The 23,429-nt window shown below is 41.2% G+C and overlaps 1 protein-coding gene across 1 annotated transcript; it reads right to left on the bottom strand.

The window, feature by feature from the left end:
• Window positions 1-1,622: 1,622 nt before the first annotated feature.
• On the bottom strand, window positions 1,623-22,960 carry homer2 (homer scaffold protein 2). Its single transcript, XM_076077608.1, has 9 exons — window positions 22,887-22,960; window positions 19,363-19,519; window positions 11,295-11,426; window positions 10,922-11,014; window positions 9,989-10,128; window positions 8,475-8,631; window positions 7,772-7,882; window positions 4,923-5,003; window positions 1,623-3,432 (listed from the first exon to the last, which is right to left on the bottom strand). The coding sequence occupies exons 1-9, from the start codon at window positions 22,958-22,960 to the stop codon at window positions 3,244-3,246; spliced, it is 1,134 nt and encodes a 377-aa protein (XP_075933723.1). The 3' UTR covers window positions 1,623-3,243.
• Between the last annotated feature and the right edge of the window lie 469 nt (window positions 22,961-23,429).

The raw sequence follows: 23,429 nt of genomic DNA, 5'->3' as shown, positions 1-23,429 counted from the left end.
GTTTATCTTCTTTCACTTATTTTTCATTTAATTAATTCATAATTTAGTCTATAAAAAGTCAGAAAAGTGAAAATAGCCACAGCTCTGTGAGGATGTACATAGCCCAAGTGGTGCTTTAAGCGGAATGCTAAAGTCAGCATGCTCACAATGACAATGTACCATGTTAACTATCCTAGTTGCTCATGGGAATGTTATTAGTTTTGGAGATAAAAAGGACAGGACAGATTTAAAAACTTTGACCTGCTGCTGGCCCAAGAGGAAATGTCATCACCAAAGTCATCACGATGCGTCCTCTGGGGAACATGAATGTTTGTACAAAATTGAATGGCAATCCATCCAATAGTTGAGATATTGAAGTCTGGACCAAAGTGATGGAGCAACAGACATTGCCATCCCTAGGGCTAAGTCCTACAAGTGACAACATCCAGAGCCTGCAGTAACATCATTTTTTTTTTTGTCCAAATTTAAATATCCCGTAAAGGCATTTACAGTTTTGTCCATAAAATGTCACGATATAGTGAAAAAATGCTGATCACAATTACCCATAGTGACGTTCTCACGTTGCGTCTTCTTTTTCGATAAACAGTCTTAAACCTAAAGATATTTAGTTTACTTTCATGTAAGACGGAAACAGAAAATAATGTTTGGACTCTTTGTTTCAAAAGTAACTAAATGATTCATTTGATCATCAAAACAGTCGATTCATCGATTAACAAGAAAGGAATCTAGCGCGCAGTGTTTCAGCTCACAGGATGAGAAGCTTCTCAGAATGATGAAGCATTTTTCTTTTCTTTTTACATTTAAATTGTTTAAATTAATTAGTTGGCTGCAGTCCTACAACAGTTAATTTTCCATCAATTGATTGGTTGATCATTTCAGCCCTAAATGGGTGCTGACTCTGCATATCAAGCAGCTGATCTCTGAAGGGAAAAAACAAAACAAATCAGTTTCTTAGAAAATCAACATCCAAGAGTCTGGCTGACAAAGAGGACCGACTGTCTTGTGTAATTAAAAAGATGAATTGTTGGACGGTTGCATTGGATCTATACTTCTCATTGTCAATCATTCAAACTGTTAAAACAACAAAACAGGAGGGAGTGGGATTAAGTTGCCACAGCAACATGTCCCCTGATGCACCCCTGCAGTTACTTCCTCAGCGCTGCGATGATGTTGGAGTTGAAGGTATTTTCCATCCCTCAAATAAGCTCATGTCTGTGTTGCTTCATTTGTTCTGATCTCTAAAACATGATACGCGTCACTGACTGAATAAATCCCACTTCTTTTGCTGTGGTTATGTGCGTCCGTGTTAGGATTACAGCTATATTTAGTGCTATGTAAATCAACATCAGAGACGAAGACGTGCGGTGGCGGAGCGTCTGTACTCGAGCCGCGATGGGACGCAGCTCTGGCGCTGTAGGTTCATTCCACCTCCTCCTCTGAGCTTCTCATCCAGGAAAGAATGCCTCCAGACTTTAATTGCAGCATATTAGTATAAGCTCAGTTTCCTACACAGAACCCACAATACTGATTTGTGACTAAGTGGGGATTAGGTAAACCTCTCTCGCCAAAATGTGGCGCACTACTTTGAACTTCAAAAGAAGACACCAAACTCAGCGTTGTAATTAAACTAAATTTTAACAATTGTCAGTTCTATTTTACAATATTGAACAGGAGTCACAAAAGTGCACAAGAGGCATTGGTTTTAAAAGGAAGGATCATACGTTGTGTTCCAGGTTCAGGGGACATATTAACAGTGGGGTTAAACAGAGAGAAAGAAGCAAAATGTCCCTTCGTAGATCAAAACAGTGATGAAAAAATATATAGACTTATAACATCATAGTATTACCCCGTAAATATGCCACGACAACATATGCCTTTGATTTCAAATGTACCATGTTTTAAGATGAACTTCCCCAAAAGCAGCTGCGACACCATCCTGCAAACATATCCTCAGTAATTATAAAACCTCTGCATCCTGACAAGTTTGGTATATTTGATATATTATCGTACATCTAAAGACATCACGTGAAGGTTGATTTACTTGGTATGTTCTAGAAACACTAGTTGCAGAGAGGCACCAAAATAAATAAATATGTAAAACACAAACCAAGAATCTGACAGTGCCAAACTAAATGTCATCAGTGAAGTACACTTTCACATTATTCACCCAACGAGAGGCACCAAGTCCCCTCACCCAAAAATAACCACCACCATAACAAAAACTAGTGTGTAAGAAGCACATCAACAGCCGGGGAGACATCTTTGTTCTACACATGGACAAAAATACTATTGCACACACAAAGTCCTCTGAACACTACACTCACGGGAAAAGGGGGCACCCATTGTTATTTTTAGATGTTTCTGAAGGAAAGCTCCTCAAACAAGAGAGCGTTCCTTCTTCATGCAAAATAGAATCAAAAGGAGTGTTTACCGAAAACACCCACAAGAGAGTTGATGACTTCCTGCTGCAGTCGCCTACCTGCATTTTATTCTCATCTCGTTGTATAAGAGGATGTTTGATGTTCATCACATTTCCTGACAAAAATCATCGAGTTAATATTATGGTGATGGTCATCGCTTCTCCTCGCCAGGGAGGTTTACACTCACCTGGAGGCACTTTGTGTCACGGCCGTTTGTCCTGTATGTGCTGTATGATCGAATGAGTACAAACTGTCTTCTGACACACCTGAGATAGACGAGAGGCAACAGCGAGCACAGTCTGTAGAAACATTTCATCTCTCATTCTGTGAGGGGGCCACAAGGATTAACACCAATTATTACTAGAGTGATGCTGATCAGCATCGTCTGTGTGTTTTATTCATTTTAGCCCTTTTAAGTCCCCTCTTCTACTCTAAGCTGCCTGTGAATAAGTGCTGCAGCCTTCAAAAAAAAAAAAAAAAAAAAAAGACAGATGGACAGAATCTAAGAACCCACCACCAGCTTTTTAAAGCCCCCCCCCAACAGAAACAGAAAAGTAAGCTCAAATTGTTACTCTTGATTTAGTTTCAGAAAGCCAGCACACAAAAATGGAGCCATTTGGTGGAGCATGCTGGCCTTCCTCCTGCCAGTCCCTCCGAAAACATCTCTTTCTCACATGGTAGTGTTTATTAGAAGCCAAAGCTGATAGTGTCTGAGTGGGCATCACCTTGGGGGAGTAGGTGCACATAGTTTCTGCCCTGAAGACACACTGTAGTGAATCCTTCGTACCTGACCTCTGACCCTTTCAGCTCAGTGCCATTTTACTCAGTTATCAACACCCAGCTTGGAGAGCCCCTGCCTGAACTCATGCAGCTCGTCTATCTTTCCATCCAGCAGATCCATGAACTTCTTCAGCTCGCCCTTCATGTTGCCCTGCTTTTGTTGACTGTCTTCTATGTCCAGCTGAAGACCCTCTACTCTCCCCTCCAGTTCCTTGTTCTTCGTCTCAGCAGTCTGTGGACGGATATTAAGGGAAAACAAAACAATAGTTACATTACGGCAGATGGTGGATACAGGGAAATCAAGTTCATGTCTTAAGAGGGATGTCAGATGGTATGATCTTTTGGGTGTATCTAAGCTGAGAAGCCAAACCAAAGATGGAGCTTTTTACAGCTACTATCAAAAATGAGATTAAAGCAGTTCAACTCAACATTTAGCTCCTTTGCATTGAGTTAAAGCAAGTGTTTCAGACTAGCAGGCGACACGGCTGACACATTAATGTCAAAAATACTTTTGAAGGGAGGGGTTTTAAATAGGAGTGCTAAATGGGTGTTGCGCCTGCATGACTGTCTCCTCTAGTGAACTCCTGAAACCTGATCTCCATGCGGGGTGTCGTCTTTAAATAGAGAGGAGCCATGACCACGGAGGTTTAGTTCTTTTTTTAAAAGAACTAAACCACAGGAAAAAAAAGACATTTCAACAGTTTTGCGTCACCCATTACCTTTCATCTGAATGGACTGTGGCTACGTTTTTCATTTTGGGCCTCTGGGATAAATGGAGGTATTCGAGAAATCCCATTGTCTATGCTTCTGCTGAGTTTTGGTTGGTTGGCTAGATAAACCCCTGCTTCAGCCGATTCTGTTGTCACTGTCATTCATCCAGCTGGCTGTTGCAGAAACAAACCAAGCGGTCGAGCTTTGTGAAGCACAAGAACTTCAGGCATGCCACTGTTGGTTTTATTCTCCTCCCTGCCCCGGCTTGAAACATAACACATGCATGACAGCTTGGACGATAAAATCCTGCTCTGAGTCAGTCAGAACAGGACGAGATGAGCTCATGTCAGGCTTGGCCCTGATGGGGCGTACAATCATTCAGCAAGCCTGGCACTTCTGGTTTCACAGAAAGTCTGATATTACTCAATGAGGAGTCAGACTTGCTGAACAGGTGCTCTTTGTTACAAGGAAGACAGGACGTGATGGGCGTGAATCTTTATTGTTTTTGGCAACAGAAGATTCTCACACCCAACAACCCACACACCTAGACACCTAGACGTTACCAGACTTGGTCATTAAAGCTCTCAATCTACTTCAGCTGTTTTTGTAGTCAGAAAAACAGATTGTATCCGCACCGCTGGAAAACTAATAAGCCATGCTAGAGATGTAGTATCTCACAGATGAGGAAGAGGAACCCTTTTCAAAGAGGCAATAATCAACTTTGTGTTGTGCCAGGGACAGACCTTTATTAATAGATGCATTAACCACAATGTGTGTTGGTAGACACGTGACGAGAATGTTGTGTCACCAGCCCTCAGACAGAATGGTGAAGAGGAACTCTCGTTCTCTACCTCCGTCTGAAAGCGCGGCTCACGCCTCAGAGCCTGCGCGTTACCTCGCTGTGACAGACATCATGTACTCGCACGTGCTGTGAGCTCGAGCTTTCATACTCTGCTGTAAATCACAACTGAGAGAAAAGTGTTGGGGGATTCCTGGGTGCTTTGAACGTACCTGCAGTTTTGCAGTGATGCTCTCGCACTCCGCCATGAGCTGAGGGATTATCTCTGCCTGCTTCCTCAGGTTCTCCAACTCCTGGGGAAAAATAGATACAGAAAGCGGTTAATCAAAAGCCAACAAAACATCAACATCAGGTTGATTCCCTCTTAAGAACGCAATAGCTTATTTAACAAAAGAAGCCAAACTTTTAAAATGTTGAAGAAACTGTTCAATATTTTGGGAGACTCATTTGCTTTCTTGCAGACTTTGATGAGAATATTGAGACCACTCTCGTATCAGTCTGTTGTGTTTCCAGTCTTTATGCTAAGCTCAATGTCTTCGGCTTCAGCGTACAGAGTGTGGTATCGATTTGCTCATCCAACTCTCAGCAAGAATAAAGGTAATAAGTTAACGTATAACTAATAAGTTTACTTTCCCAAAATGTCAAACTAATCATTGTAACGTTGTGCAGCAGCTCCACAAGAAACTTTGTCTCAATAAAATACTAAATTGATGTTATTATTTCAATCAATCTGTTCAAAAGAGGAAGAAAAGAAGAATACAAGTCGGGCACTGGATTCCAGCTTTTCGATACGCGGTGCTACAGACACATTTCAGGGGGACACAAACAAAGATGGCAGCGGTACAAAGCAGGTCAGGAACAACAGAAAGCAAGGTAAAAGGAAGAAAAACAGACTAGAATGAATACAGAGGCCTTGCTTCTGTTTTTCTGCCTTATGTTTGTTTTCTTCTCAATCAAACACCTATTATTGCTCTGAAAGTTTCATCCCTCTGCTGCTATAAGTAAGACACACACACACACAGTCTTCGTCACACATTCTGCTGCAGCTTTGTTCTGTTAGTTCACGACTGGCCAGCGCTGGGGTCAACACCACAGTGAATGCTTAATAATTCATAGGCTCGTTTTTAATTGGAGGAGTGGAGCGTGTGCATTTCTAGACGGGGGGGGTTTGTCACTCTGCAGATGAGTCTCTGTGGGCCGCCTTCTGGATCAGTGCTCTGCAAACAATGAGACTTCCTTCTGCAGGTCCATCGGTCACTGTTAGGAGCAATATGGCTGATACACAGGACTGTGGAAACACTGAAGCCCCCGAAGGACACGACTCTTTGCTCATAATCTTTCAAAAAAACAAAAATCAGCTCCAGCTCTTTGAACCACTTCCTTCCTGTTGTTGTGTAAGATATACAGCCCTCCAAGGAAAGATGTATATGTTCTATTGATACTCAGGCTGCCAGGCGCTAAACCAGAATATCCCAGACACGCTGTTTACCGCTGAGGATTTAAAAGGGTCTTTACGCAGCAGAGCCTAAACGTCATTATTTTTGCAACACTATTAAACTCTAACTAAAAGATTTGTTGAGCAATTGATTAGACAATTAATGGAGAAATAGGACAATAAAATGAATCCGCAAATAATACCTATTAATCTATTAAGCCGTTAAGTCATTTTTTCCCCGAGGCAAAGATTCCACACATTTGATGCTTCAAGGAACTCAAATGTGAGAACTTCGTTTTAGTAAATTTGTAGAATCAGGAATAAAACGAGGCATTTGATGAAATCAACTTACCGTTTCCTGGTATTTTGAATACAAAACGTATCATCAAGAAAATATTCTGCAGATGAATCGATAATGAAAATGATTGTTAGTTGAAGCCCCGATGAAGATGTCGCCTTGGGCTTCTGGAAATTGGGATGGACTCTTTCTTTCCCCCCCCCCCCCCCCCATTTTAAAAATTTGATTGACACGAACATCATATACATTTTAAGAGAGCGTAAAGCTTCATCTGTAGCAGGGTCCAGGTTTATAACCTGCTGGTCTATGGGTCACTTTTTGAAAATATCTCAAAGAACTTTGCCAGATATCCATTACATACTTCAAAAAATGTTGCTGTAGAAACAGAAATATATAAACGCCTTATCAACTATTTTCCTTATATAGTAACTGAATTAGTTTCGACCGTCTTTCCCTCTGCTACACATCTGATGATTGCGTCTCCCTTTCATGACGTTGATGGGGAGACACAGTCACTATAGAAAAAAGGCAGCCAGACTCAAACATTTCCACAATTTGGTCCTAATCATTTGTCTGCTGAGAGAAACAGCATTTAACCAGCAACGAGCAAAGGTCGAAAGCCTGTGTGGCCGTGCGGGGCTCATCCTCATTAGCAATAACAGCACCATTAGGCTCGCTGAGCTGACAGTCGGCTAGTTTGGATTATAGATGACTGAAGCAGTACACATAGGGCGATGCCGGTAATGGCATTTGTGCCAGAATTCCCTGCTGCTCTGACTACAGACAAAGTCAGTGGATGAATTACATTTCCCCCAGTCGGACTATTTTCACAGTGGAGTTTAAGTGTACCAAAACAGAACAGATATCAAGTAAATTGCTTTGAAAACAAGCAACAGAAGAAGTAAGGGAAAAAGAAATTGAGGGAAAATCGTTGGGCAGTAGAATGGTCTGGGTTCAGCTGGGTAGGCAAAAGTAACAACACCGATCCATACACAACCCAAGATCCCACAACAAGACCTGATTATAGGAGGTATATCACCTCCTGAGGGAGAGGAGTGGTACTGAGTAAGAACAAGAGGTGAAGACCTTGTGTACAGTGAAGAGACACACTGAAATGTTGGAGTCGGGAATAGAAAGTAGATCTGTAACTTCAGGAGACAAAGGGGGGAGTGTTAACATGAAAAGTGTGATTTTTGTGATGAAGGGGTCTGAGTGGATCATACACTTCCAGGGTAAAATACCACCTCTGTCATCTAAACTCTTACAGACACCCCTGCATCCAACAGTGGCCCTGTTGTTGCAAGACGAATGTATTGCAGACGTCTCACCTGCTCCTTTTCGTGCAGCTCAGTCTCTAGCTCCTGCACTCGTACAGACAGTTGGGAGTTTTGCTGTTTCTCCTGATCGGCTTCGTTACACTGAACTTCTAGTTGTGCAATCTGCAAAAAGAACGAAAAAGGAGAAGTTGTTGTGAAAAATCAAGTCAAAAGTAATCAATGTGGACAACGGGTCTTTAACAAATATTGTAGGTAAACAAAATTCGAAATGTTCTAATTTGTATTTAATGAATCCTAAATATGCTGCATAGTATAAGAGATGTCTTGAACACTGACAGTGGCAATTAGACAAAAAAAAAAAAAAAAACTTGCAGCATGTTACAAAATTAATGATTGCAACACCAGCCCAGCTGCAGTAACGGCCCACATTGATTATGAAACTAAAATGATTCTATTTATAGTGGACTCTGGTGCAGGGAACACAGAAACTAATACAATCTACAGTACTTCGCTCACTTAGATTGAAGAAACTGGAGAATTATCAAAACATTTGCTGGTGGATTCACACCTCAAACTCCATCTGTCCTAGTTAGATTAAATCGGTCACTTAAAATTGATAATCTACTCATTTCGTAACAGTTTACGGTGCAGTTTTGTTCCTTATATAAAAGAGGCAGCAGTGTTTCTGACTCGTCACATTGTCTGCCAGCAGGATCCATGTTCTTTGTTTACGTTATTTCCCTCACTGTATTACCTTTTCCCTGAGCGTGTCACTCTCTTCCTTGCAGGCACCAAGTTGTTTCTTCCAGCTCTCTACATTAGCCGAGGACTCCTGCAGTGCGTCCACCAGCCTGGCATTATTTTCTCTTAAAGTCTGCAGCTCTGTTTCCCACTTCTTGGCGTTGGTGTTGCTGTCAGACAGAAGACACCGAGAGAGATCCAGGAGGAGAGTTATTAATGGAAGAAAAATGTAGACAGGTTAGAGCTGAAATGCCTGCGGCTTGTGCCCACCGACATGACACATAATGCTACAAAATCCTTCCAGTCATGACTATTTCATTAGATGTGATGTACATCACACTGTGAAGAGATATTTAAACCATAAAAAAAGAAATAAGTGAGAAAAGTCTCAAAGGTCTAATGAGCTGCTGACATGCTCCAACATACAGTTCGTTATCTTTTTATACCACAGAGTGTGTTTCTAATTGATCAATTAGGGCGAAGAGGTTGTGATGTATATTTAGTATGCATCGCTGTTCCCTTCCTTATGCATGGCTGGTTTGAAGTGTGCTGCTCTCAAATCAAATGTGGACAGACTTGCACAGCAGCATTCTGCAGTCCTCGGCTGTATTACTGCTGTGACACATTTCCAGAAAACAAAATCTGAAGGCCCTGTGAAGGCACGAAAAAAGTGGCAAACACAGCAATGGTGGACAAACTGTGTTTTACAACCAAAAGCTGGAGAAGTTTAAAGATACATGTAAGCTTGATGCACTGGTTTGAAACCAATGTTTGTCTTTTACCAATGTTTTGTTTAGAATCAATGTGCATATATATACATATATATATATACACACACACACATACATACATACATAAATACATATATACATAAATAAATAAGACAGCCCAACAATGTCCAGAGCCTTCTGCATCTCAGAGCAATGATGAATGTATGATTAGGTATCAGTTCCTTTTTGGAAAATTATTTAGAAGTACTGGAAAATAAGTGTGAGTAAAGTCTGAAATATTGTCAGGGAAGGTCTGCTAATTTGTCTCTTTTTTCACCTCAGAGCCTTTTATCCCATCTGGATCAAATATGTCAGTGTTTTGTTTTTTTGTTGCTATCCAGTACTAATTCTGTCTAAATGTACGTACTGTAGTTTCAGTCGACTCTGATGCCCTTGGGTCATTCTAATCCCATCTAGTGTTTCATGCCATTAGTGATTTATACACTCAGCATCTGGATTATGAAGGCCATATAACCAAATGGTAGAGTAGAGCAGCTTCCCTCTTTAGATTAGATCAGATGATGTCTGAGCCCTTAGGAGCCATGAGATCATCCCAGTAGCAAAAAGATGGAGAGGGAGAACATTTGAGCACAGTTTGGTGCAGAGACAAATATAAGTGATGTGATGCCCCTTGAAGGGAGTGTTGCTGTAATGTGAGGTTATGTGGCATGTGATTATACCAGGAAGGTGACAATGCATTTAGATTAATGTCTCCTTCAAGAGGTTGTTCTGAGGTGTCCATGAAAGGAACCCTTACCTCTGTTCTACTGCACTCTTGAGATGTTCTTTCTCCGTCTGCAGCACAGCAGCCTCCGGCTCGACATGAAAGATTTTCTCATCATCTGTCCCATTAATGCTGGACGCCTGGTTGCTTGAGGGCGTCTCACGTCCAGACTCCTGGTAAAGGACAGAGGGGACGTGTTATGGTTCAGGGCAGGTTTTGATTCAATCTACCTGCAGCTTTCTGAAAGGGCCGATGTGTTAAAATCCATAAATGTGTCTCATAAATCGTGCTCCGACTGTGGAAAAAGGTCCTGGGCTTCTTTTGGTGGAACACTGGAAACACCATGGACATGTCAGCTAAGGCAGCAGAAGGGTGGAGCAAACTGATGCCAGTATTTATCATGTCATATGGCCCAGCAGCTTTGTGTGTCTCAGAGCTGAGAATGATTCCTGCAATCTGGTGTCAGTGCAGGCAGGGAACAGGCCAGGCTGCTGGATCGACCTCCAAAATCAATGCTGTTTACTTACTGACAGAATATCAATTGGACATCATGTTTTGAAATAAGAAACTTGTATTGTTTTATGACTCTCACTGGCTTCCTTGTCCTCTTAATTTCTGTGGGGCTTTCCGGGCAGTAAGTACCTTTGACCTCTATTTATGACAATTAACACTGTTACATAAATGATTACTGTTGTATTGACATGTTATATTCAACACAAACTTCATAGGCCCACGTTCATTTAAATATTTGAACTGCCAGAAGCTTTTTCTAAACACAGAATCAGAAACGCACAACAGCTGATGGTGTTTTTTAGGGAAAGTAACCAAAGAGAAATGCTTATTTTCTTCTCAGTGTCACCGGTTTTCTCTCTGTAGAGGCCAACAGTGACTGTAGAGATGACAGTGCAACAACAGAGGTGTTGTACTCAATCAGAATTTCAGACAGCAGAGAGAGATATAATTTACCTGGGAGTGATTACTCAATGTGTCCACCTTGTCTTGAGATTTGTCCCTTGCTAGCTTGGCTGCATCTTTTACCTCCTGGAACTTCTCAGAAAACTGTAAATTTGAGAGAGACGTGAAAGAGCTGTGATGATAATACAAACTGAAATGTCAAACGCATCTGAAAACATTTTGGGAGATCGTGGAGCCAATTATCTAGTGATAGTGGGGATTTAAGATCCAGATACACTCTTAAATACTTTTCTGATTTCCGGTGTCTAAATAACAAAATTGTGCACCATTGTACTCCAGTTTTAGGACAAATACAGAAATCAATTGTCTCCAAACTTTCTGGATACTTTTTGTGATTTCATGCGATGCTGCAGCGTCTTCTCACCTTGGCCAGTTGCTGCTCCGAAGCGAAGCCCAGTCCGAACACAGTGTTGGCCCTGCTGTCCGCCCACTGGCCAAACTTCTGCGACGTCTTGGTGAACGTCATGTTGGGCGTGATGGTGCTGTTGATAATCACCTGTCAGGACAAAATAAGTTACCAATAAGCCCGAGTGGAGATTATTCTGGGAATCAATACAGATGTATAGAATTCCAGCATGGATCTCAGGTCCATCTGACGGGCACAGTCCCCGTCAACAATGCGTGTTGTGAAAATTGTGTGTCTCGTTCAAGACATATTAAAGAAGGAGCTCCAGCATCTGCATTCACATGATGAATAGTACTATGTATTTAGCAAAGGACAATCCCTTATTGTAGCTCCATTCATACCGAGTAAATCTGTAACACCCTGCCGAAGTCTTTCACCATGCCCACACTGACAAGTTGGACTACAATTGCCATATTTATCTTAGAATGATCCACTTCAGAATAGTCCAATGTTTTGCTCTTAGCCATTCTTGGGTGTTTTTAGCTGTGTTTTGGGTCATTATCCTGTTGAAGGACCGACTGAGACCAAGCTTTCTGACACTGGGCAGCACATTTCGCTCCAGAATGCCTTGATAGTCTTGAGATTTAATTGTACCCTGCACAGATTCAAGACATCCTGTGCCAGATGCAGCAAAGCAGCCCCAGAACATAACCGAGCCTCCTCCATGTTTCACAGTAGGTACAGTGTTCTTTTCTTTGAATGCTTCATTTTTGCGTCTGTGAATATAGAGCTGATGTGACTTGCCAAAAAGCTCCGGTTTTGAGACTGAAATTTGCCAAAATGCATATTGACAAGCCACAAAGCTTCTGGGAGAATGTCCTTTGGTCAGATGAGACAAAACTAAACATGAATATTGTGAAGCTTGTCATTTCGTGTGTAACAATGTGCAAAATGTTTGGGATTCTTACGCATGTATACACACACTGTTTGTCTATGCAAAACAATTTAATCATAGCCATCATTTTGTTCCACAATTGCATATAAAGATGTGCGACCCACTAACCTCTAAGTAGTCAAATTACAGTCTCCATATTGGCTACAGTAGACGTTCACCTGTTGTAGCTATGCAGTAAATCAGCTGGTGAAAAACATCGGCTGCATTTCTAAAATTGGAACCAATGCACGAAGCAGCGATGGCAGAAACCAAAATAAATAGTCTGACCAGACGGCCTCAATTTGAGTGCGTTTACTGCCTCACTGTAGATTTAAACACTTCTAATCAATATATGAACAGCTAGATGCAAACACAAGCAGCTTTAATTTACTTCTGGGCATGTACACAAACCCAATCACACTACCAAGATATAAGTCAACTTAAAACACAGCACATGCAAATCACCCCAACAATTAGGAAACAATAGAAGACAGTTTAATCACAGTGCAGCCCTTGTTTCATAGCAACATAGCTCTGATCACAGGATTCAAGAATACAAATTGCTGACAGACTTGGGTCCTTTTCTACGCCCCCACTGTCTCCATCTCCATCTTTTCAGTGGCCGAGGTGTTAAAATACTTTACACTGCATCATTACTAGACACAGAGACCCAAAAAGCAGCGACTGAGCCAACAGAAAACAGAATGAGGACACTAGCAGGCAGTCAATGCCCTCTTGGACATTTATGACCCATCCAGAACAATGCTAATGGCTCCTGATGAGAGAGATAACTGCACATACACAGAAAAAGACCTTTATCAGTGTCATATACCGCCAAGATTACAGCCACAGCCTCTGATTCAGGCTTTATTCCAGCATCAAGGGGTTTTAAGAAGAGATGCCGTTCATCTGATTTTAAAATCACCACTGTTTTCAGAGGCGTTATCAAAACAGAGGTTACCTAAGTGCTCCTGAGAGGGAACCGGAGCAAAGCCTGAACAGTGTGAATATTTAACTGAGCTCATCGTGTTGGCTCAAAGAGAAGTGTTAAGATTAGATGAAACTCTAATGATCATTGTGAAGAAACAAGGCCGTTGCTGCAGAATGAAGCAAAAAAAAAAAAAAAAGGAAACAATGAGGTAACCAGACGGTAAACAAAGATATCGAACCTTCCAAACATAATACGTCAAGAAGAGATATATGACCCTAAATACTTTATCTTTTAAAAAATGTATAATACAGATTACCCTCAGATTTATCCAATGTATCATAAGCCAACTAGAGTCTAAATGTCTTCTCAGTTTCATCTCCATGGTTTGTCAGAGCCTCCTCTACATATCATGTTCAGAACTTCAGTTTGAAGTTGTAACTCTTCAAAGTGACAGCTGACTTGTTAAATTCAACATAACATTGAACTGAGGTAGTTAACCTGTCCCTTGTTTGGCTGATCTGCTAGATTTCATGACGGAAATAAGAATATAAATCGGGCTTTTTTTAAATTACCTTTAGGTGGAAAGGAATAAAAGTAAAGCAACACTGAGTCACTGAGGCTGCTTCTGTTTGTGGCGTGTAACAGGATAACAAGCCACACACACACACACACACACACACACACACACACACACACACACACACACACACACACACACACACACACACACACACACACACACACACACACACACACACACACACACACACACACACACACACACACACACACACACACACACACACACACACACACACACACACACACACACACAATGCCTGAAGCTCACAACTCCAGGCCATAACCCAATCAATGATTGACTTCATTATATCACATTAATTGTAATGAAACGTTTTTATTTTACATATATAAAGAGTTTTGATTGATATAAAGCTGAAACAAATTAAGTCAAGTAATCAACTACTTAAATTACAGAAATGTAGAACCATTTCGATGGACACTTAAACACATTTTTCAAGCAAAAAATACCAAACATCCTCAAGTTCCAGCTTCTTCATTTCTTTGTTTGTGTTTTAGGTTCGTAAACTGATACGCTTTGGCTTTTGGACTCGCTCAGCCTAAACCATAGACGGTATATAAGAAGTGGACGTAGTTATCATGTCAGCCATTGGTTTGTAGACTACAGTTTTGAAGCCTCAAGTTCAGCATTTTGGCCGCAACCATCTTGGTTTTTTGCAACCAGAAGTGATACAAGAGGGTGGAGCTAAGTAGAACTGAATGCTGGATAAGACATTTTAGAAAACCAAAAGGTTACAATAAACATTGTGTGAAAACACACTGAAAGGGTTAAAGTTTTAAGACCAGACAACGCTGTGGTAGCGACCTGTCAATCCCAAGATAGCCCCGCCCTAAAGCATACCCTGCTTTATGTTCTATTTGACTCTAAATGGAACATAATTTACGAAATGAACATCATGCTGTGTTGAAGAAGAATTGAAACTAGCGATTGAGACCATAAACTCATGTTTACGATGTTTACTGAGGTAATAACTCAGGTGAGAAATAGATTAATTTCCTCATAAACTTCTATACAATCAGACTTAATTTGCAACCAGAGATGTTGCTCCTTGATAGCCATTAGAAAGAAGTTTAAGGAAACTCTGCATTGGCTTCACTTTTCATACCTGGAGGTTGCCGCTTGGACAAAACAAGCCATATTGCCAAACCATTAAATTGATTAGTCAATAGTCAAATTTTTTTTTTCAAAGGTTACATATTACATGAATTCAACCACATCGCACAAGCCTAACAAATCTTTAAACAGCGTATTGATCCTGTATTATGCTTGAAGACCGACAGAAGTGTAGGTAGAGGCTATCAACAGAAAAAAGGCATACACAAATGATGTGGAATCCCAACTAATCATCTGTAGGTCAACATACACGACTGCCTGGTTGGCCCCATCTTTGTGGGCCCTGTGACTGTATGCTGTCACGTATGAGTGTACGACTGAGTGAGCAAGCGAGTGAGAGTGGAAGGGTGAGAAAGAGGGAGGTAGAGCGGAGTGACGCTGGCAGCTGTGCCGGTGGTGAGCCGGGTTGCGGATCAAGTGGCACAGGAGGCACAGAGCGAAGCTGGGCTGGCCAATGGCCTGAGGATCAGTTAGAAACGTAAAGACAGCCAGGAGGTTATAGGAGACATCTTCCTCGGGCCGATTCTGCAGACTGCACAGAATCTGCAAAGTCAGTAAAAAAGAAAAAGATGTAGAACGTGGAAGTGGGGTCTCTGGGAGGGAAAGCATTTTGATCACTTGTCAAGCACCAAATGACTTCGTCATAGCTGGAGAAAAGGACACCCTCTACATAGAGCGGGGGCTTTTGTAGGATGGCAGAAACTTAAGTATCTTTGTTATCTGAAGAGCCAAAACCCATGGCTAACTTGTGACTCCACTTCACATATTATAAAAAGGGTTTTGTCTTTAAAAAAAAAACTAAAACATGATATTCTGAAACGTGTTAGTTCTTAAGTAAATGAGTCGGTTTTATTGTGCTTGTTCATAACATTTGAGTAACTCACTATTTTACACACTAATTTGACAACAATTTTAGAGAGTGAGTTGCAGCTGAATGTGTGGCACAGTTTGTGAAGGATATATCAAAATAATGGTGACAAAGGGGCAGCGACGATGGTCATGGTGATGATGAACCGGCGGAACGGGCAGCGGTGTTCTAACTGAGACACAGCCAAAGAAAGACGAGACGACGGTCACCATGTCCTCTCGTCAAAGCAGACAGCAAAATGGAAAACTGTGATTGCTCATCAAGATGAGGTGTGATGTAGATGAAGTGAAATGTTAAATATTTTTGTGCGTCTGCCAACCGCTTCAATGACCCGATGCATTTCATCTCACCATATATTAAGGACTGCAAAAATACGCTGTTTTGGCAATGACGTGGCAATGACGCAGGTTTGGTTTCTGAGGGAGGAGCAGGGTTAACTTGACATCATGTGTGCACGGCCACATTAAAATCGTAAAGTGAAGGCTGTTTTACGCATACACGTGAAGATTTACCGACTAACATATTATGACTGAGCAAGCCCCTTATGCTTTAGTGGGAGCCTAATTTAAAAGTTGCATGATTAAAGCTCTAATTTTGCATTAAACGTAAAATTTTGTTTTATGACTACGGAACTGGAACTTGCTTCTCCAGGCTGCACATAGGTGAACATGCACAGGTAATGTGAATATGAAGGTATTAAAGGTGTCCTGACAGGAAGTTGGATCAATCAAAAAAAAAATGGAGGGTGTGAATGTGATCTATGCTCCCTTTGACACTTGATGGTTGGCTGATGAGGAGCATCCTTTTCATTGGAAGAAGTTAATAAATACATATGCTTTGGATGACATTCATGTTTTGTTTTTTAAATGTTGGGTTTTTTCTGACAACATCCTGATTTGCAATGTTGTTGACAATACTGAACTTCCTGATGTTGAGATTCACTTTAGCTCAGACCAGCTTTGGTGTGAGTGCACTATGATCCTAATGGATGATTGTTTTGGGACTTGTATCAACCCAGTGCATTCTCTCATCATGATGGCTGGGAATACAGTAAAGTACCCAATCTAACTCGATTTTAATGATTCAACCAAACTCCAACTTAAAAGTGTGTGTGTGGGGGGGGGGGGGGGGGGGGGTAATACTGGAGTCTGAAGCAAAGCGGACATGTTCCTTTCATCCCCAGTGGAAATAATGCTTTTACACGGTGGAAACAAAACTTTATGACACACAGGTAGAGAAACTATATGGTGTACTTGGGGTGCAGCCACAATTGTATAGGGGAGCAAGGTGATGATAACATAGGGAAATTGCCTGTAGTTTGTAATATTGGCATATACATTAAACTAGTTATAAACTGACTAGTAAACCTGCCAGCCACAAACACATTTAACAAGCTCCCTTAGAGGAATTTAAATTCTTATTCCTGGCAGAAACATGTCTTCTAGCTCACCAGGTTGTGGTACATGAGCCAAAATGTACATTTTGTAAAATAGCCGAGTAAGAGTAGTAAAAAATTAAAGAAAGATTCGGTAGTTAAAAGGAGACAAGGATGCTGGAGAATTAAATATTACGTTAGCTCGGAAAGTAATCGCACATGGAATGATTTATAAAGTACAACAGGAACCCTTCACTGTGTTGTCATACTGGTGCATCGCTGTATGAGAAGAGCGATTCAGGATGAGCAAGAGTCAAAAGTGCTGATATGCTCCTCTACTTGCAATATCATCATCATCAGCGAGTTGCCCGGCCATCACGGATGGACGAATATAAGCCGACGGTCTGTCACAGTTGGTCTGTGCTGCTGCACAGACTATTCTTCTGGACAGACCTGTCTCCCTCGCAGCTAGTGTATATAACACAAACTATTTTTAACATAAATTTGATACGACTCAACATTTCCTCGCTTTCGGTTACTTTGCTCATACCAACATCACTTTGACTCAGCTCTCTAATTATACTGGCTTAACATTTGATTTAATAGATGTTAATCTTCAGAGCTCACATATAGCTGCTGCATGCAGACATTACACGACACGTACTGCTCTGTTACTCAAGGTGACAGGAGTGTATGTGCCATCAGCACACGCACACTTTCACCAACGCACACAAATGGCGCAACGGTTAATTGTTTTCTGCTATTTCCCTGAATTTATGAATTGAACCTTTTTCTTTATAATCTCATTGCTTCTTCCTGCTTTGGCAAGATTGTCATTGTTACACTCGTATCAATAAATGTTGAATTGAGTAGAGAGACAAGAGAACAGAGAGGATGACAGGAATAGGAGAGCAGAGACAGGACTCCTGGCCTTGACTATATACAAACATATACATGTGTAAGAAAACTGACTTTCTTTTCTTGACTCAACAATGCTATGCAGGAATAGAGAAATAATGCATTTTACTTTATTGTAAAGAATAATTTGCACAGGAAAATGGGTCCCTAATCTAAAACCCCATAAGCTGTTTGCATCCATTTGTCACTGTTAAGAAGTTACGTCCTACGCAACAGCAGAAAATGCTTGCTATGCAAATACTCCACATTCACATATATCTATGTTGAGTTCCTACGAGACCCACCCTTCAGCTGTTGGGTTGGTAATCCCAACACTGAACTCAACAGGCCCTTCACCCAAACAGAGAGGTGCATGGTAAAAAGACAAACAGTGGGAACAGAAACAGAGTAAAACAACCGTCAACCCGTTCCGTCTCTGAAGTGGCTCGGCAGGTAATCTGTGTGATTTGAGATTGTGCGACAATGTCTGCGGAGGGATACCGCTGTCATAACTCTCCTCTGGTTTTCACTCACAGAAGTATCTGATTGCCATGGAAACACATAATCTACTCTTTCAGTTAGCAGAGGAAGAAGGTGTGAATATGGTACATGGGCAGACTCGCATGGTGTCTTGTCCTATGCAGGATCTAACCTCAACATCATTCTCTGGTGAAGACCAATTTTCTTTAAATGAGCTGAATGTTCACATACAGTACATGTTATGTAACCAAGCAAGACACACGGGTGAAACTGAATTCAAAAGAAAAACATCAAATCAGGTTCTGCAGTCCTTAAAGGACGAGTACGGTCAGCCGATCGTTGATGACAGTAAATTACAGATAATTTAGTTTAATTGCTCAACAGGTGTGCAGCTCTTGGCTGTATATTTGTTAAAGGGGAAGTCTGCTCATGCTCAGACTTTTTTTCAACCTACAGGTTACTTTTTTGTGCTGAACTATTAACATATTTGTATAAATAAATACATAACCATCTCAAAAGACACCAATTTAGCAAAGGTAGCAGGCTAAATCACATTTAAAGTGAGGCTGTGCGAGCCTGGACATGAATATGTGTAGTTGTGTTTCAAATCAGAGATCAGAAACTGTATAATATTTGGTGTGTATGCTCTAGTATCTTATTAATATTATTATGATGATAAAGTTGTAGTTGTGCTTGTTATTGCATACAGCAGATGCTCCCAATGCATAACGTATTCTTGTTTTTCAAGTTCTGCTGCTCTGTCACCAATTCTCCTGCTTGGGAACAACTTTTAACATTTATGATAAACATATATATTAGGGTTGAGTGGAATTATCATTCATCTCTTCCTCATATGGTTACACACACACACACACACACACACATACCTTGGATCCATCCACGCTGATGATGCGGTAGCTGTTGCGCGTGCTGTCGTAAAAATAGGAGACGGTGACGGCCTGCTTGCTGGCAGGGACCCAGTTCTTCTTGGTGCTCGGGTCAATTTGGAAGACGTGGGCCCTGGTGGTGTAGATCGGCTGCTCCCTGGAGAGCAGAGGGCAGAGGAGAAGGACGATATGAGAGAAAGACCACTGAAGATAAGATCCATAATATGCAAGTTATGCAACTAAAAAAGGGAAAAGGGACACTGTGCTTTGTCTCCAGAGATGCAGAGTCCCGAGAGTCGGGCGGGCAGGTGACAATAGAACAAACGGCAAACCAAAGCCAGTTGCTCACCAACACGGCGACAGGAACACATATCTAGGTGTTTGTGTGAGAATGTTGCACTTGCGTGTATGCACTCACATCTGTTGTCAAATGGAAGATTTCCCCTGTGCACCAAATACATGCGAGACAATAGTCTATGATAACACAAGTCAAACAAGAGAAGACTCACGGTCGTCTTGTATAAAGAGGAAAACAAACATCTTGAAGTAAAGTCATTCAGAACAATGACACACACACACACACACACACACACACACACACACACACACACACACACACACACACACACACACACACACACACACACACACACACACACACACACACACACACACACACACACACACACACACACACACACACACACACACACACACACACAAAATAATTACTTCACATTGCTTCTCTTCCGTTTAGCCTTAAGCAGTCTGTAAACACATTTGCTCAATTTCTAAAAAATCTTCTGATAACACATCAGCTTTGTTTCAGTACGTTTCATTATTATTTTTTTCTTTGGCTGACACCGATTGTTTTGTGTTTGCCACTCAGGGCTGAGGGCCTGTGGCGACTTCAATCCTTAAATTAAACTTGCGGTGAATCACCATAGAGCAAACAACCTCTATAATTAGGAAACAATGTTCTTCTCACTGATTGCAAATCAGTCCTTTGTACAACAAACTTTTTTTTAAACATTTATTAGAAAAGCTTCAAATCTGGGTATTTTGCCGGCAACTTTACCAAATCCTAAATGGCGTTAGCTTTCAAAGCCCACTCCAACAATGACTGTAATGGGGAAAAGTTCAATATCATGTCATCTGTCTTTGAAAAGGGAGAAGCAGTCTGCCTCTCAGCAATGAGCAGCTCGCTGCCCGAGTGATTCAGAAGAGCATCAACATGGTGATGAAGGAGCAGAAAGCCTGTTCAACTAGAATGACTGCACATAGATACTGAAAAAGATACAGCGAAAATGTTTCTCCTCTTTATGGCATTCACACAGAGAGACACATCTCTCTATATATAACACACACACCACATAACTGGGATGTTGAGTTGAAAGCTGGGAAATATGTTCAGAAAATCCTCCTTTCATCCGTGTTTTCTGTTTAAGGCATTAATATAATATACAGGCATGTTACACTTGCTTAAACTGGTATAGTGTACAATTGTGCAGGTCAGAATATTTATAAACCTACAGATTGTATGACTGGGAAAGCTACACGTTTAATCAAATCTAGAGAAATGCCACAAGCCTGCTCTTCATTCTAGCAATTGGGTTAGTTTGGATCTTTTTTTAAATTGTATTACAGTAGCAAAACATTTGTACGCTTTATTACCATTAGACATTTTGAAGACAAGAATTTACTGTGTCGTACTGTTCTTGCTTTACCAGTTTCAACCTCAGCTCCATCCAAGAATATTTCTAGAACGTTGTCGTGCAGCTTGTGGTAAAACAAATAGTACGCTCATATCGTCAGTTCCATACAAACAGTCTTGGCCCTTGACATTGGAAGAACACCACAGCTGCTAGTGAAAACAAACAGTGGCACCATTTAAATGGTGGTGCTTTACCGGGACCGGACCCAGCACGTTTACATTGTCCACTGGAAGTTCTCATTTTGAAAAGGTGAGTGAAGGTGGTTGTGATGCTCTGGAATAATTAGGTGGAGTGGCTGGATGAGAGGGATCAGAGGACACCTCAAGAACTCAATAATGGATGCAGATGAAGACTATGGGGGAGGCAGATGGGAAGTACTTCTCCTGCTGGAAGTCAAAATGTGAATGTGTGTCTTTCAGACAGGGCAACGTTTACTGGGCACTCACTGCCTCACACTTATCTTTATAGCCTACTTGAAACAGTTAGTATATCACCTCTGTTTCTGTCTCAGTGTTTCTCTCTGTCTTCTTATCCGGTTATATTATATTTTATCAGTTTGTCCCGGCATCTTCTGCCCTCCCAGTCGGCCTGATATCTGCTTTTTCTTGAAAATATGTTCTCGGATGTTCTTCCTAGTCTTCTCCATGGGTCTAACTGCATGGTCACACCAGAAACTGTCATACAAAACGCAAGTAGTGCTGGACGCTTCACCCCGTATTGACTGCATGCACTCGTGATAGCTAACGGGGATGTTTTGATGCGGTCTAAAACAATTGTTTCCTTGGTGTTGACATCCATGTTTGTCCGCTGGCAGCCTTCGTCCTCACTGTGCACTACTACGTCTTTTGGTTCTTTAACCACATCATGTTGAATAGCAGGAAAACGATTGCATGAATGTATATGGCGACACATGTATGCAGATCTATATACAATTTAAAGATGCAACACGGCTAATATGCCAGCTTCCTTCATTATGGACTCTCCCTCTACATTAGTTTACAGAGAAGATTTGTGTGTCAAACTACAGTAAAGTTCTTCCCACTTGGTTACAAACATGGTCCCAGGAGAGAGCTTTTTTAGCTTTTCGTTGTTGAAATCCTAATCCTCTCTCCTCATTCCTCGATTTGCTTTCCCTTCATGGCCTGCCATTTACTTTAACGACATGAAGGATTTCAGTTAAATGTGTGAAGTGGGAACGAGGTTGTTGAACTGGGCACAGCCCCACTTTGCTTGGTGCGGTAAAAAAAAAAAGAAATCAAAATCATTCAGGCACCTCAAAAGCCATTATAAATATTGCATTTTATTTTTTTTTTTAGAGCACAGGGATGTGATTAGAAAAATATGCTTAAAATAAAAAATCACTTCAGAGCATGTTCTTAAAAAGTCAATTCAAATTATTCTTATAAATAATAACAAAAAGCTGCTGAAGCTAGCAGAAGCAGAAGCACATTTCCTGTCAGCCAGACTAGAGGTTTCACTAACAGGGTACAGATGGTGCCATTGTTGTTGTAATGCTATACAGCAACTGGCAAAAGCAAGTTGTCAAGAAGACCTTCAGTGTTACTTTAACGCATTATTATAAAGGTCCCGGTGAATGTCGGGAAAACAGGCAGGCGAGCAGCGATAATTCATGAGCTAATAAAGCTTCTACTTCCACTGGGATTATGGTTCTCACAGAAATGAAAGCCTAATAAATTCACTGTCCTTTTTAAGCCTAATCTCAGTTTTGATCTGCTTTGGGAACAACAAAAACCCATTATACAGATCACTGTTGTCGCTTTTCATACACACAAACACACACACGCTGACCTTTGCAGCGGCGGTGTCTGCAGCCAGCTCACACTGGCAGGGGATGAGAAGGGAAAGGCCACCGTTGAACACATGGATGCACTCAAACAACTGTTGGTGGAATCCAGTGATCTGCTTTTCTGAGATAAAAAGCATTAGCTTGATTGATTTAACTGGATAAAAAAATAAATAAATAAATAAATAAAAAGATGGTGACATTTGGGACTTTGTGACCGCTGGATTTTGTCTCTCGCTGACTGTCGGGTGCTCTGTCCCCATCTGCTGCATTAAATAATTTACAGGTGTGTATGTGTGTGTGTGTGTGTGTGTGTGTGTGTGTGTGTGTGTGTGTGCATGCATGTTTCTGTGTGGGTGAGAGCAGGTTTGAGTAAGTACTGCACCGTCAATGCCTACATACACCTACACACCCACACAGAATAAATTAAAACAAAGGAACGTGCTGATCCAGAAGTGAAACTGTACCACTAAATATGAACATTTCAACATTAATCTATTTCACAAACAAAAGGTATGACACCCAACAACTATAGTTTCAATTCTGAG

This window comes from Anarhichas minor, unplaced genomic scaffold, assembly GCF_050575085.1.
Source record: "Anarhichas minor isolate MPS153535 unplaced genomic scaffold, ASM5057508v1 ptg000062l, whole genome shotgun sequence".
Taxonomy (NCBI): Eukaryota; Metazoa; Chordata; class Actinopteri; order Perciformes; family Anarhichadidae; genus Anarhichas; species Anarhichas minor.
Note: the sequence above shows the minus strand (reverse complement) of the source record. Positions and strands in the feature narration are given on the sequence as shown.